Here is a 17,208-nt window from a genome sequence, read left to right on the forward strand (position 1 = left end):
CCGAGCAGCTTACAGTGTCACACAGACATATGTTTTAAGTTTAGACTCATACTATATTTATGAACTTGGACAGTATTTTATTCATTTAAAATTATATAGGGATAATTTTCTTATCATTAGATACTCTTTTAACATGATTTAAAATGGTTGTATAGTGATCCACAAAGTAAAAATGCTATTTTTAAAAAATCAGACTTCTCATTGCATAGTTAGGTTGTTTCCTTAACACTCTTTTTTTTCTATTTTAGTAACACTGTTGCATAAAATATTACTATGAATAATGTTAGGTACTTCTGATAACTTCCTGAGAATATGTATCAGGAAATGTAAAGGGCATATGCATTTGGATAGCTTTTGATACACCCTCGTATTTCCGCCCAGAAGCTAACGGCTGTGGCCTGTGCTGCTCTTCTGATTCTCCCACAATTTCTCTTTCACCTAGTAAAGCTGATTAGTTCTAAGTGCTCTGACCTTCACTTTCTGGCTGACCACTGTCATTCCTTAAGATTTCAGCCATCATGTGCTTGAGGCCCTTCCCAGTCTCTTTCTGTGACAGAGGCTTTTTATTAAGCATTAGTGCTTCATCTCTAATTACCTTGCCAAGCATTTAAAAAATTCTTCTTAATTGTACATATCAATAGGGTTCGATATTATTTTTTCACATATGCATGCAGCATATATTGATCAAACCTAGCCTCCTTTTATCCCCCAACCCCTTAGCTTCCTTCACCCTTTCTGATTTGTCTCACCCCATTGTCCACCCCTTTCTACCTATGGGTTGTGAGCATTGTGTCCTTGAACCTTTAATCAGTTTCCAGCTCTTCTATCCACCTAGAAATACCCAATGTTTTCCCTTTCTTAAGTTTCACTTGGATCAATAATATACATTATCACTAGTTTGTTCTGTGTGCTAAAAATTATTCCTTGACTCCTTACTTCCTGCAGGAGAAAAATCACCAGGCTTTCTGTTGTCTGGCTCCCATCTAACTTCTCAGCCTTCCTCCTGTCTCTCAATCACAAAATTTCTGCAATGATGAATCCCTCTTCTCTTTTCCTGACCCGGCTTTGCATGGTCCACCTCTTTGCCTTTCTTTGACTGTTTCTTGGGATGAAGTAACTCTTTGGCAAGGAAGTAAGGGTGATGAGCTAGCAACCTGTTCATTACAGTAATTTTATCCTAACATGTCATGGTGCTTTCCTTTTACATTGTCCCTTTTCAGTGCTCCATGGCCTTAAGAATGATAAACGGAAGTTTCTTTGTCATTTCCTTTCCTCTGTAACATGGCTCTCTGGGAGAAATCTGAAGTGACCTAATACACTCAGGAAATCTTTGGCCACTACACGGAGACTGTGCAATCTACTCTGTAAAAGCCATGGTCCCTATTGTTGCAGATGGGATTAGAGTAGGAAATCCTGCATGAAATAGCCTTGCAGTCAGTGATAGCTCCCTACTCCACTGTTTCTTCTTTCTCAGTTTGTGATGAACTTTGTAATTCTTAATATAGTCTCTCATCTGCTTTGTCATCTAAATGGCAAGGAATTTACCACATTTGTTCTTTAGCCATTTGTTGTCACTGATCCTGAGATGTTCCACAGGAAGTAAACTGTAGCTTAAGTTTGCCCACAAATTCACTATAATGTTTCTAACACCGGTTTTGAAACTTGGATACCTTTAGTGTTTCTGTTATTCTAAAGTGGTCCTTAAATGTACCTGCACATTACCATCACCTGGTGAAGATTTGAAACTATCAGTGACTGGGATTCTGATTCAAATCAGGAATGGGGACTGAGCATTGATATTTTAAAAATATTCCTTTGGTAATCTTAATAAACAAGCACATTTAAAAACATTTGCTCCAAAAATATAAAATATTGTGGAAGGAAGTGAAAAATAAAGCTAAAGAAATGGAGATATCATTTTTATGGATTAGAAGACTTACTTGTGTTAAAATGGTGATACTTCCCAAACTGATCTATAGATCAGTGTCATCTTAACACACTTTCTGTCAGACTTCCAGCTGACTTCCAAATGGAATTGATAAATGGATCCTAAAATTCACTTGGCAACCCAAGGGATACAAAATAGCCAAAAACAATATTTGAAAAAAGAGTTAGAAGACTAACACTTCTCAATATCAAAATTTGCTGAAAAGATACAATATATAGGACAGTGTAATACTTGCATACATACACAAACACACACACACACACACACACATATACACACAGATCAATGGGTTTGAATTTGAGTGTTAACAAAGATACCCTCATTGTTGCCATCAATAATGAGGATGCCTTGGTTGGGGCCAATTCAAGTAATAAATGTGCCTTGTCACTTATTCAATGTAATAATATTAACATATAACTTATTATGTTATCAAAATGAATTTTAATTTTAAAAATAACTAAATGAGTATTAGGGAAAAAAAGTAGCCTTAGAAGTTCTACTTTTGAAAAATAGGAGCATAGTGAAACACTTTCTCATTAATTCTGTTAACTCCTACATTCCACCAGTGATACCCCTCGCCCCAAAATCCAAAAATCTGAAACGCTTCAACATTTTGAGGACCAATGTGACACCACAAGTGGAAAATTCCATACCTTGACCTTATGGAACAGGTTGCAGTCCAAATACTGTCATATGACACAAAGTTGTATAAAATTACCATCAGCCTATGTAGATAAGGTATATCTGAAACATAAATGAATTTTATGTTTAGACTGAAGTCCCATCTCCAAGATAGTTTATTATATATTTGCAAATATTCCAAATTCCAAAAAAGTCTAAAATCTAGTCCAAAGCATTTGAGAAAAGGGATACTCAATCTGTATTCAATCTACAGAAAAGCATTCTTTGACTTCTGAAGCCAAATGGAACTGCTGAGTCATCTCACCCCAAGCCCTGCCTGGCTTTGCATGTGGGGCCTGCTGCTCAGAGCTCCAATCTCAGGCTGAGGCTGTGGGCCTGGCCCCAAACGGACAGTTTCTTTACCACAAGTGGCTTTCTCCTCATTTGTGTTGCAGAAGGAGAAAACAAAAACACCGCAGCCACAGAGGTTTATTGAGAATGTGCAAGCAATCAATTCCAGAGATGAAGAGACACTTCAGCATAATCCAGCCTAGGCGGGCTCTGCTCTGAGACAGGGTTGGACAGATAGATCCCTGACCCGAGCATGGGAAGAAGGTTTGGGTGGGCTCTGACCACCAGTAATGAGAACTTTCCTTCTTGCACAGTTTTCTCTCTGTAAATGGGTTGTGGGACCGAAGACTTTTCACAATGAGTCATATTGCAAAGAAGGCTGGTTGGTCATCTTTTGCCGGGCTCAGGAGCAAATGAGAATGTAACTCATGAATGAAAGGAAATGTCCCTTCTTACTAAACTCACAGTGAGAATATGTGAATGTTTGATGATCATTTAATCATTTAATCGCCTTTATATACAGAACAGTACCTGCTTCTATAGGCGAGATTTCCACGAGCTAGACTTGATTTGGTTTGCAATTTGATTTTAAAAGTTTAATTGTACCTGCCTGTTCCACTGTTGCAACATAAGAGCTAACACTGACACTAAAGTAAACTAAAGGTAATACACACCTTTCCGTTTATAACCAGTCTTTGGTCACAGTGTAACAGATGGCAAAGCCAGCGTTTGAGCAGTGGTGTATGGAGCTGAAGCATATGTATTCCATCAAAGACCAGAGAGTGTGAGGTCCCAAGGGTTTTTTACTTGAGGTGTGAAGGAAAGCAAAAGCCTGTTAGCCTCTATTCTGCCTTCCTACTCCAGTGTCTTAAGAATACAGTTTCCAGTTGGGGATTTAGCCCAGTGGTTCTGCTGCCTGCCTCACAAGTACAAGGATCCGAGCTTGATTCCCAGTACCAAAAAGAAAAAGAAAAAAAAAAGTTTCCAAGAGATACATTGTAACAAGAGATACTTTATGAAGGTTTTACCTGCTTTACACAGGAGGATTAATCCAAGTTCTTCAAACACCTTGATGTGATTCCTTGTTGCATTTTCATTGGAAGACCTGCAAATGAGATCACATTTTTATTACTTAGAATACTGGGATTCTAAGAGTCGGAGAGAAGTTACCATGACCATGCAATTCATGGAGTCTATTATTCCTCCTAAGGACAGGATCTAGAAGTCTTGCATCCACTTTCCAGGCTCTGAAATGCATAGTTCCTAAAAGTGGCACTCTGCCAGAATCTTAGCTTCCATAAGCGTGCTTAATGGGATTCAGGCTCCTCCCACACTTCCGGTCTCTGTGTGTATCCCCCATATTCTGTAGACGTCCTTCTGTAGGACAGGTGAGGGGATGCTTTGCTGCTTTTACTTCCACTTTGGTATTTGAAAGCTACATCCACAGAATGATGAGGCAACATAGGGCAGAGCTCCAAACTAAAGTAGATGGCTTTAGGCTTCCTATTCCCTCTGCCTTGAACCATCTGACATTCACCATATGGCATTATTTAAATCATTTGTAAGATTATTGTTGAAAGATTTTTATTAAAAACTCATTAAATGCATTTTTCCACTAAAATTTCCTGAAATTTCCACTGTGTGCATTATACATTAAAACACACTGGACATAATATAAAACACAGTGGGATTTGAGGTTTTGAGGTAGTGTTTCCTAAGCGAGACTCTGCATTCTTTGGCAACATCTCACCAACACATATGTGCATATGCACACACATATACACTTGAATTCTGTCATTGAGGCAGCCGAGAATTGAACAAAATACACACACACACACACACACACACACACACACACACACAAACCCAAATCCTGAGACTGATGCACAACCCACAGTGAGACTATGCAGGAAGTCTTTGTAAGACTGGGCAGTGATTTGGAAGAACATGCAAGAGGGGACTTAATTCTTCCTGTACTCCATTAATTCAGAATATTTAAGAATCAGTGAGGTTGTCATATTTTCTGTTAAGAAAAGGACAAAGCCACTGTGTAGGTGATTAATAATTCTAGAGCAAAGCAAAGGCAGAAACCAAAAAGGGATACTGATTTCGTAGAAATGATGAATGTCTACATCAAAAACACCATGCACCATGGGCAAGGGCCAAACTTGTAAAAAGATAATAATGTATATTATGGAAAAAGAACCTTTGTAATTAATAATAAAACAACAGGAAATATAGACAACTTGGTGAACAGGCAGCTCAGAAAAGAAGACGTTCAAGTGATGAACAAATTCACACTTGTATAGACTGTAAATTCAGGGGAGTTGGCTAGTTTCCCGAGAATGAGTATTCCCATCATATTGGCAAAGGTTTAAAGGAGCTATAGTGGCTACTTGGCTGTAAGAGAAGAAAAGACATAGTATACTTCCGTGACAGAGCTTTCCTGAAGGGCAATTTTGGTGTACTTGTCAAAACCTTGGAAAAAGACATATCTGTTGGTGGTATTTATATATTTATTAGGCTGTTTACATTATTGTTATATGTCACGGAAAAATGTTCAAGGTTAAAATGCTACAAAGCCGTATATATGGGGTGATCACTTTTTGCACAAGGAAGCACTAAGAATGACTATGTACACTTTTAAAGAGCATCTTCTTGGTGCTATTTTGAGTTCATAATTTTCTAATGGGAATATTAATTTCAGAGGGACATGAATGTCCACAGCTCCTGAGGTGGCAGATGCTGTGGAAAAGCGCACACGTCCTCACACAGTTAGATGCCAAAGGTGTGATCAAGCGGAAGGATCAAGTGGGGCAGGTCCTGTCAGTGTAGGGGCTGGGTTGTAGGGCACAGACAGGTCCATGTTTGGATTGAAGAACTGCCAGAGAGATGCTCCTTTGGCTGCCTCCTTTACCTCTTTGATTTACTGCGCTTTGGAAGAATAGATGTTACAGAAGAATTTGTATTTGAGTCCACACTTCTATTTCAGCATAATTTTAATCTCTTTTTTTTCTATTTTAATTAAGGACAAAAATAAAAAGAAAGCAAAATCCTAAAATTTTACCCATGTCCCAACTTGTTCTATAATATAATTTCCCTGTAGGTCTATAATAGATGAATGAGACACATGGAAAATAAATTAATTTAATGGTGTTTTCTTGCTTAACTTTACTAGTTTTCAAGAAATAAAGTTTGCTTCCTTGGTGAGTTGTTACATTGCTGCCTTTGGGTGTTATTCTCCATAATGAAAATATTAATGTGTGTTTTACTTTTCCATTAAGTAGGAAGTTGATGTTGTTCTGTGTTGTCAAGAAAGAATGAAGCTACATTTGGATAAGGCTATTGCTCAACTTGCGTAAGAGTTTTACATCTCTATACAATGTTATATAATTTTAACACTATAATTGAACTTTAGTTTCATGCCTCACATTCAGTTGTCTCTTAGCCCCTTACAAAGACACATGCCTACACACACAGAAGCACTCATACATATTTTTATTCAGGTATTAAGATGATATTTGCTTGTAATATTTGGTTTAAATTTTTATGTAAAGAAGTAATTGTCAGGTGTCATAGAAAGGACTTCTGCCCTCACTTGGAATATGGCTAAGAAGTCTCTTAATTAAAAAACTTTAATTCTTTGATGAAAGATTGACTTGTGTATGTTCAGCCCTATCAGTTGGAGAAAAAAAGTTATGCATGAGTGACTCTTGTTTAAGGAGGTAAACCTCCTTAAAGGTCTACCACCTGTCTGCATCATCACCAAGTTCACTACATCCCATTACATTGTAGTGGTTTACTTATCCAACCCCCCACCAGCATACAAGTTCCCAAAGGTCACTGATTCTTTTTGGCAATAGTAGGTACTTATTATTTAGGGGAAAAGTGGGAGGAGAATGGGAGGGGGAAGATAATAAAGTGATAATAAAGCTGTCAGTACAGAAAAGTACAGGATGTTGCCTTACATGGCTGGAAAGATCAGAGTTGGTTATGGCCATAGAAATAAGTAGTGTTGGATATGCCACCTAAAAGAAGGAGGCTTGTACTTGTCCTAATGTTATCGAGGGGAACATGGGCTACTTGAAGGAACAAATGTTACAATAGTGTCAGTGACTGCTCACTCATGTCCACCTTGTGCATTGGGATCGACCCAGTGGACAGACTGGTAAACCTGGTGACATTCAGATGTGGAGATTCTCTCGAGATGTGATTATAAGGGTTCGTTCAGAAATTGGGGAGAATGGGCCAAAGATTACTGAAGATGACCAACATGGTTTAGTTAACTGTACAGTTTCCAAGGCAGTGCATTTCTCTTGTTAACTTCTGATTTCTCATCCTTAGGAATTTCAGAAATACAGTTTAGTGTGGTTTAAGGAATCATTTATGTTTTCTTTTGGTTCTCATTTTTTTCCATAATCTAAAATCTGTTGACATCTTTTTCATCCTTGGCTCTTTGTGGCTTAGTTCCTTGCACACCAGAAACTGTCATTACAAATTGCTTCCCTGCTAGCTTTATCATAGTTTGTGCAGAAATATGCCTATGTGGAATCTTTGTTGGTGACCCTTTAAAGAACTTAGCTTTCCTTTAATATACGGTGGACAAAATGTTTACCTTATTTCTGGGATGCCCTCTCTGCTGTGCTCTGACCCATGATGGTGATGGAAAGAGGGTTTTCCATTCCACTTGTTTTGGAAGGAACCATGAAGCCTTAGCTGGAAAATGGAATCTCACTAGGTCAACAGAGTTGCCCAGATTCTTCCAATCTTGATCTGTAAGGCTGGTTGATGAGAGCTGCTTCAAATGCCTTCTCAAAAAGATTTTGAGGCCAGGTCAGAAGCCATCTGGGCAACCACTGCTCAGCAAAGATGTCAGCCCAAGGGAGGAAGCTTATGGGGCATCTTGAGGCCAAACTGAAAAAGACAAAGGCCTTGTCCTCCCAGTTTTCTAAAAAAGAAGAAACAAACAAACAAAAAAAACTACAGCGAGAGACAATACAGAAGTAGACAGAGCAGGCAGCTCCTTAATTTTTTACCTTTCTTACAAGCATGATATTACAGTTCACAAAATGAAGATTTCTTGCCTACTGCTACCCTTATTCCCACCTTACAAATAAGAAATTTTAGCTTTGAAAGGTCAAGTAATTGCTCTGAAGGTGCAGGCCAAGTTGGAGGGAACCTCCTGCAGTAGAATCAGTTGGTTGAAATCAGTACAACCTTTACTGAATGGCTCCTGTATATTTTGGCTTTTTTAAAGTGCTGGGAACAAGAAATGATTAAGATAGTTTAGTTGTCCTGCTTTTTCAGAGACTGACTATATGCTAATAACTTCTAATGTTTTGTTTCTAGCCTAGATCTCTCTCCTAAATTCCAACAACCCACTGGCTATCTCTACATGAATGTTTAGTGAACACTCAAGCTTTAGTATATCAACTTAATGTGTCTTCTCTTGCCTCTCCCAGCTACATTGGATTAGATTATGTACAAAATTTAAATTTACTGTCTCCACCTCAGCAGACAGATTTCATTATTCCAATGACTCAACTTAAGCTCTTTTTTCTAACTAAAGTCTAATATCATAGGAGATTCTCTTGAATTTATCTTTTAAACACATTTGGAATCTATACCTCTTACCTCCTTCACAGATGTACCCTCTGTCCAAGTCGCCACCATCCCTTACCCCAGGCACTGCCATGAACTCAGGGACCCCCTGCAGTCTATTTTCAACCTGGCATTGGAATAACCCTTTCAAATTAGCGCTCTTCAGTTTCACTAGAAGAAAATCTGACTCCTGACAGTGTCCAATCTGCATGATCAGAGTCTTTCTTTTCAAGTATTTGCCTAGTGTCACCTGCAAAGACCCAACCTGACCATTGTGTTTAAAATCATAATCTGTTCTTTTGGCCTCCTCCTTCCTGCTTTTTTTTTTTTTGCATTGTTTTTCTCACCACATAAAATCCAACTCATTGCTCCTGTCTCCTTTCAGTAGAAGGCAAGTCCCTTATAGATGTCTGTTTCATCCATGAATGCTCCCCAGGCTCACAGAACAATGCCTGGCGAGTAGTAGGCACTCAATAATTATTTGCTGAATGAACCATACCATGAACAGATGGTACAGTGAGCAGGTGGTTCATCCCATGAACGTATGAGAGATGTGGTTCACCCGTCACTCATACCCATTCCTTTCCTTGAGCCTGAATCTTTGAGAGTGAGTTGTTGGTCTTTTGTTTAGTAAGGCAGAGAAGACCACGCAACTCAGAGCTCACCAGAGACTCTTCCTTCCCAGCCACAAGGCTTCTGGAGTGTAGAGCTGGGGTGAGCCACAGCTCATCATCTCTTTTCAAGAAATCTCTTGCTCTTACCCTGAGAGTTAGTTTCCACTCTGGGTTTTATATTTCCTGGAAAACTTCTTAGCTGTAGCATGACCACAAACTGTGGTCATGGATGGATACAGAGACTTCACTCTAAATGCCTCATCATTTCTTGGGAAATGATACTCAAAGAATAAAGGAGAAGGGGTGAGGATGTAGAAATGGAAAAAGCAAGGAGAAAAAGAAGGAACAGCAATGGACAGAATACTGTAAAGCAGTGTGTCCTGGCTGGAAGTGCTGGTATGTGTAAGAAAGATACACACTGTTTATCTACGTTACATCTCCCCACTCCTGAAAGGGGAAGTGTGTGCCGGCCAGGAGTAGGGTTCTCATGACCCACACACATAGCCAAAGAATGATCTATTTGATTGGGAAGTTGAATGTCATGTGGAGGAGGAGAGATGAGGAAAGCAGGAATGAGGGCATAGAAGGGCAATCCTGTTTTCCTGTAGGAAAATTTTGCCTGAACACAAAGCCTCATTTCTCTGTTCTATGTCATAGCTCAGACAGAGCTGCCCAGCATGAGCTAGAAAAGGACCTAAGTGATAAACAGGCGGCTTACCGGATCGATGGCAAATGCCACCACCTGCGCAACACATCTGATGGCGTCAGCTATTTCCGTGGAGTGGAGAGGGTTGATGCAACGTAAGTCACACACAGGCTACTTCTGTGATTTTGATGTTATTCATTCATTCCCTGTCCCTTGAAAATGATGTAGCTTATGGAGTGTCTTAGTTCATCTTCTGTTGCTGTAATAAAATATAACAAAATGGGCGATTTATATAGCATAAAGATTTATCTGGCTCACAGTTCTGGAGGCTGTGAAGTCCCAGGCCATGATGGCAGCTTCTGGCGAGGGCTTTTGAACCAGAAAAGAAAGGGCAAGTGAGTATGGGGCAAGCGTGTATGTGCAAAAGAGAGGCACAGACTCACTCTTATAACAGTCTACTCGGGGGAATAATGCACTCCCAGGAGATTTACCCATTCTCTCAAGAAAGCTATTAATGGCTTTCAATGACCTACTCATTTCTTAAAGACCCTAACTCCTAACACCACCACAGTGGCAATTGATTTTCTTTGAAAATTGTATCACCTTGTACTCTTTTGTAAAATAATATTTTTTGTTTCTTTTTCTAATCATGGAAATAACACCTAAGTGATGAGGAAAACCTAGAAGTACATAGACAAGCATAAAAAAGTCACATGCTGCCAACTCTTGGCTGTCTTGGACTCTGAAATGCAGGCTGAAAATGCCAAAGTTGTTTCTTTTTCTAATCATGGAAATAACACCTAAGTGATGAGGAAAACCTAGAAGTACACAGACAAGCATAAAAAGTCACATGCTGCCAACTCTTGGCTGTCTTGGACTCTGAAATGCAGGCTGAAAATGCCAAGTACCTGTCACACTACTACTTGTTAACTTGCCTTACCAGTGATTTCTTTCCTGGGCCCAGGATGCAACCTTGGGCAGAGTTCATGGTTTTCTTCCAGTCATCTCCTTTAGAAAAAGTAATTAAGATCAATTTTACGTATAATAAAATGCATCCAGATTAAATTTGAAGGGTTTGACAAATTTTGAATGCCTATGTAACCATAGTCTACTCAAGATAAACAATATTCTCACTAGCCCCGAAAGTTCCTCCATACTCTTGCCACTTATTGAATGACCCCCCAATGGGTTATGTCCTATGAGTCTCCTGACCTCCAAAGCAGCCTTTGGTTTCTGCTGGCCTGTGGGACCACACTGCCACTTGCCAAATTGGACGTTTAAATTCTTCAGGTGAGAATCAGAGCCTGTATTCTCAGTGGTCCCCACAGAAGGCCTCTTACTTGGCTTAGGGAGATTGGCAAGTATCTTCCTTACATTGTTGGAGGGTAGGGGCATAGTCTAGGATCAAATCTCACATTCTTGCCACTTACCTCTTTAAAAGGACTGCTTTAAGTCCAGCATGACTTCTCAGCCATCTCACAGAATATTAAGGTATATCCACTTCTGGTGGTATTTTGGGTCATTGATGCCTGAGCTAAAATCTTTAGTCAACATTAAGAGTCTGATTTAACATCTTATTACACCAACAAGCAAACAGATACCATACATAAGCCTACTATTTACAGACACCTCAAGTTAACAATTGACCTTTAGACCTTCTAGAATTCCTTCACACATATATTGATTTGTATTTTCAAATTAAGAATGGTAATACCATACATACTGCCTTTTATAGTTAAATATAGTCTTCACTTCATAATATATCAGTAACATCATTTGTGAAGTGTTTCCCTGAGTTAATCAATAAATATGGATGAGCCTTGTGCTACATAAATTACTTTTCTATGTATCATAATTAACTTTTTCTTTATTTTTAAACTTTTAAGTTTCTAATTTTTCAGGGGTTGGTATAGGTACTGTTGAAATTGGTATCTTCCTGTATCCATTTTGTGGTACATTATTTCCTTAGAGTAAAATTCTAGAAGTGGTATTTCTGGATTATACACATTTAAATGGAAGGCTTCTTGGTTTGTGCTGCCTTTTCACCCTCTGGCAAGGTTTAACCAACTCAGCTTCCCACCTGCAGGATATGAGAGCCTTCTGACTTGCTCACCAGTGCCACGAATCACTGTGCTCTTTACTTCTTGCTATTCTGATAAAGGACTCTTAGTATTCTGCTGTTTTCATTAGTACACCTTTGATTGGTCCTGAGGTGAACATTTCTTATATGCTTCTTGGGTTGGTCTGACACATTTGTAATGAACCTACAGGCCTATACCTTTCACCTATCATTTTTTTGTCCCTGAAATGGCAGAAGAGGTATTTATGCTTTGGATTTGTAGAAACATGGTTGGAAGTAAAATAAGGAACATTTAAGAAAAACTTAACATGAGCTTTGCTCCTATAGTTATATTTTATCCAGCGAGACCAGGATCAGTGGTTTGGGGTTGCTCTTTCACAGGATAAAGTGCTGCCTAAACTGCTGTGGCATTGTCACCACTGTCTGATATCTCTCCCCTTTTTAGGGTCTCAGTGCCTGAGTCCTGGGCCAAATTTACAGATGACAATATCCTCCGCTCCCAGAGTGAACGAGCAGCCTCTGCTAAGCTAAGGGATGACATTGAAAACCTTCTGGTTGTGACTGCCAATGAGATGTGGAATCAGTTCAACAAAGTGAACTTGGCTTTCACCAATCGCATCGCTGAGACTGCAGATGCTAAGAATAAGATTCAGATTCACTTATCAAAGGTAAATCAACCACAAGCTATGGTGGTAGCATGGGAAAGGCAGCTGCTCTGGGACCACAAATCTCTCACCACACCCAGAAACATGCCATAAGGCACATGACCTCCTAGCTACACAGAGTAAGAAAACTTAGAAACAGCACAGAGTGTACCATTTATTTCAGCCAGTAGCTAGGTGTCAAGATGAAATTGGAATTCACTGGTGTTTGGAACACAAAGAATGCACTATGTAGTGAAAGGTTCTTAGTGCTTAATGGAAGCAAACATAGTATTATTAAAGTTTAATGAATCACTGTATATAACTAGGAAGAAAATTTATTATTAGAACATATGGTAGGAATGTTTTCTATTCAGTGATCTCAGACCCTTTTTCTGGAAGAACCAAATACAGGAAACTGTTAGAAGTTCCAAATATTTTTTGGCATTGTAAATGTATGATTACTCTAAGTATAAGGGTTTTACAATGACAATAAAATGAAGGATTCATGCAGAAGTCATATATTTTAAGATAAACAAGGGGTTTTTCCTTTACTTAGCATCAGTCTTATGGCTTTTAACTATTTTTGTGCATTATGCTATGTGTAGTTTATCACTTCCGGAGGAACTTGCGCAGACATTCTTGTTACTCTAGGGTGGCATTGCCCATTTGAGGGTGCCATGTTATCTCAGGCTCCAGAAATTTACCTTTCTGTCTCATCACAAAATAAATATTATTTAGCTAGACGATGTACTACATTGCAAAGGGTAAAGAGAGGCATAAAATACAGCTGAGCCAGGCTCTCAGAAAATCAACGTGCTCCTCCCAGAGGGTGAAGTAGGCCGAGTAGACAGGCCGCAGGCAGGGAGCAGGTTGTGTAAGGAACAGTATCAAGCTTCAAACAACTGTTTCTCTTTGTTAAAGACCCTTCAGGAAATATTCCAGACAGAAATGACCATAGAATCCATCAAGAAAGCCATCAAGGACAAGTCCGCCTTCCTGAAGGTGGCTCAGACTAGGCTGGATGAGCGCACAAGGAGACCTAACATAGAGCTATGCAGAGACATGGCACAGTTACGGTACGGCTGGGTGGAGGGGAGGTTGGGCTCATGCTTGTGCTACTATAGCTCTGGCTCAGTACGAAGGTGCTTTCTGACTACAGGTCCTGCAGGAGGCTTCTCATTCCCAGGTGGAGGGGAAGTTGATAACAGGAGTAATCGAATGAGTGAGACTTTCAGCGTGGGGAGGTGAGGAAGCTTGGAGATAGTTGGCAGTGATGGATGCAAAATGCTGCGAGTATACTTACTCCTTCTGGACTGGTCATTTGAAATGTTTAAGATGGTAAATTTTTCTATTATGTGCATTTTGCTATACAGTTTTGGAAGGCAGCTATCCTCAGCACTATACCACCAATGCTTTACCATACAACTTTTGGAAGAGAAAATGACATCAACACTACACAAGAAAGGTGTTAGTAAACACTCTGCTCATACAGACAGCTCAAGTAGTGTTTGGTTTTTCTCCACACTTCCCTGGAGTCTTTGGAGTTTCCAGGACACTTCTCTTGTAAGCAGCAGAAGTTGGAGGCTTTCTGTGTGTTTCTCATGGTGGGGACTTGTCGGGAAAGGAACTTGGAGTATCACTTCTACTTACCCCTCTGTGCTCACTTGTTCTCTATGTCCTCTGTTGGCTGTTTTTGGCCTGGCCATTGATACCATCCACAGGATCGCCTCAGAGTTCTTAGATTCATTTTAGTGCATTCTGTCCTCAGTAGCAATAAAAATGTCTACTCCTCATCAGGCCTGGCTCCTACATACACGTTACAAGAGGAATCTGGCTCCACAGTTCATCTTCTAAATGCTGTATTACTTTGATTATTATTTAGCTTTGACAGTTCCTTTTAGGACAGACTCATAAAGAATTGACTAGCTGTTCCCCACCCTGCCCTGCCCCAGCTACATTTTGACTTGTTTTCTGGTTTCCCAGTACTCTCCAATCTATCTTTTCTTTGTGGATTCTATCATCGCTGTCCTTAGATATGAATGGCATCTAAAAAAGCAAATGGGCAGGGCTTGAATTCCCGAAGCCTTTCTGGTGCAGGGGGAAATGCCACTACCTTGGTCTTCTACCTGGTCCCAGATAGAATTCCCATTTTCACCAAGAAGGATTTATCCTAAGAATGGATAAAATCTTCCTTTGGGCACCACCAAAAAAACCAGTGTGGTTTAGGCAGCGGGTTTCCTGATAAGGAAGGAAAAGAGGGTCCTTGTGAGGCCAACAGTGATGATGGTGGTGATAATAACAGTAATGATAATGATAATAATAAAGATGACAGGGGTGATAACAACAGCAACGATAATAATAATTGCTACCATTTGTTAACCTTCCTATGTGCGGGAGACTATCCCGTGCACTTCCCATTATGTCACTTTTTGCTCATTTTGCAAATGAGGAAACTGAAGCAGGAGCAGGTGACGTGGTTTAGTCCAGGTCACACCAGTTGGAAGAGTCACAATCCTTGCCTGTGCCCCTGCAGGTAAAAATCTGTTTAAAATGAGGAATTGGGAAGTAACAAAATAATTGAAGGTCATCTCTGTTCAACCAAACTATTTGCTTCTGCTTTCCTCGTCTTTTTCAGGGTACGGTTCTTTTATCCTTCCCCTGCCATGTACCTGATCTCATTTAACCTTCCTCTTGCCCACTTGAGATGAGTGGACAAAGCAGGTGCTGTATCCTCATTGCTTTCTTACACAGAAGATGAAACTGAGGGTCACAGAGGAGCTCATTATTATAAAACACCCCGGCTATATACAGTGTTACGTTGTCTGTGTTGGGTGATGAAAGCATGAAGAGGTCTTGGGAAAGGAAAAATAAGAATTGAGTCTCAGTTGCTGAGTTCTGTAAAGCTATGCTGTTGCCTTTGTATAGTGATTTTAATATGGATGTTTCTTATCATTATGAAATCTTTTTCTGTCTGTCCAGATATCTACAGCCCCATCTATTTGTAGCCATTATTCTTTTTATATTTCTGTGCATTTTAATGAATTTCACATCCCCATAATCTGCTGATGAGTAAATTCCCTAAATAAAGACAATTTTAGCTTCCCATTGCTGTTTAAAATCTGAGGTATACCAGTTCCTCAGTATCCATGGGCGATCAGTTCCTGATTTTCCCTTGTATACCAAAACCCACAGGTGCTCAAGTCTCTTATGTAAAATGGCTTAGGACTTTAAGAGTGCATATCCTCTCATATACTTTAAATCATCTCTGGGTTACTTACAATACCTAACCCAATGTAAATAGTTCTTATAATGTATTGTTTGGGGAATGATGACAGGGGAAATTCTATAATATGTTCAGTATACAAATCCAGTTTTTCTCCCCAAATATTTTTTACCTAGGATTGGTTGAATCCAAAGGAAGCAGAAGTGTAAAAATGAAGGGTTGACTGTAGCTGGCATTTTGCTTTCAAATGACCAGAGTCAGAGAGCAGTAATTAAAAGCAGCTGATAGGTAGTTCCATGCAAAACAAGAGTTACCTAAACTCATGGCACCTCAGTTTCCTCATTTGTAAAATGGAGATAATCATAATATCTACTCCTATTGTTGTTATGAAGGTTAAATTGATTATGTAAAACATTTAGAATAATATATACATGGAAAAGTAGTAAATGAGTTGCTGTTATTGTTGCTGTTATTATTATTATTATTATTATTAATTATTATTATTGTTACTGTCTTTTCATAGCTTATTCCTATTCTTTCCCTTAAGTTCCCCAAGAATAAGCTTAGTTTGCATTTTGGGTTGTGTATTGTGGGGTGTAGTTAATATGAGTGGCCCTGGCAGGGTAGGATCATGCACAGATCCTACCTTCTTTCTTGTACGAAGCAGTTCTAATAGTGGAACCCATGTGCAGCTGGAGGTTCCGTATGCCACCCTGCTTCTTCAGTAGAATTCAGTAACAGTACATGCCCTTCATTCAGCTAAAAGCAAGCTACAGGAGTGTGATGTGTGCCAACCTAACCTTGTCTGTTCTCTCCCGCAGCCTTGTTAATGAGGTCTATGAGGTCGATGACACCATACAGACCTTGCAGCAGCGCCTGAGGGATGCAGAGGACACCCTGCAGTCTCTGGTGCACACCAAAGCCACCCTGGAGCATGACCTGGCTGTCAAAGCTAATTCCCTGTACATCGACCAGGAAAAATGCATGGGGATGCGAAAGAGCTTCCCCAACACCCTGCGACTGGTTGGCTTCTGTTAGAGACCCCACCAGAAGGGGTTTCTGTACTCCTAAGGAAGGGGAAACCAGGCGCTGGCTCAACATTTAACTCAGTGCTAAAATGTTAACATATTAAAGGATTTTATTAATAGAAATATACCAATCTCTTGCCTTTCATGGCTTTTTTTTTTTTTTTTTTTTTTTGTGGCTAAACCTTAATTTGCTGCTATCTACTAGACTACTAGACTCCAGTATACTGGGAAGGATGTAAAGAAATAGAACCAATCTAAAAGAGAAGATAAACAAGATGACTTGTATGGTCCTTATATTCTACGTGACACATGAGGAGACTGGAAATGAAGACTGTATTATCCCCGAGATAATCGGGTCAGGAATCACAAAGGCCTGTGTATCAAAGGACTGGTCTCCACCATTACTGGGGAGGTGGTGAGATCTTTAGGAGATAGAGACTAGTGAGTTAGCT

General features: G+C 39.6%; 1 protein-coding gene across 4 annotated transcripts in view; it reads left to right on the top strand.

Annotated features, from left to right (window-relative positions):
- Tekt3 (tektin 3) overlaps positions 1–16,856 on the top strand; it is a 29,388-nt gene extending 12,532 nt beyond the window's left edge. For all 4 annotated transcript variants that reach the window (XM_010618832.1, XM_033762776.1, XM_010618833.1 and 1 more), the window contains 5 exons: positions 6,208–6,278; positions 9,793–9,936; positions 12,307–12,529; positions 13,427–13,581; positions 16,550–16,856. In XM_010618832.1, the coding sequence (XP_010617134.1) occupies positions 6,208–6,278; positions 9,793–9,936; positions 12,307–12,529; positions 13,427–13,581; positions 16,550–16,766 (810 nt within the window). In that variant the 3' untranslated portion in view covers positions 16,767–16,856. The remainder of the gene's footprint in view (positions 1–6,207; positions 6,279–9,792; positions 9,937–12,306; positions 12,530–13,426; positions 13,582–16,549) is intronic.
- Positions 16,857–17,208: the final 352 nt, after the last annotated feature.

The sequence above is a fragment of the Fukomys damarensis genome, unplaced genomic scaffold, assembly GCF_012274545.1.
Source record: "Fukomys damarensis isolate Sample0158 unplaced genomic scaffold, DMR_v1.0_HiC HiC_scaffold_13, whole genome shotgun sequence".
NCBI lineage: Eukaryota > Metazoa > Chordata > Mammalia > Rodentia > Bathyergidae > Fukomys > Fukomys damarensis.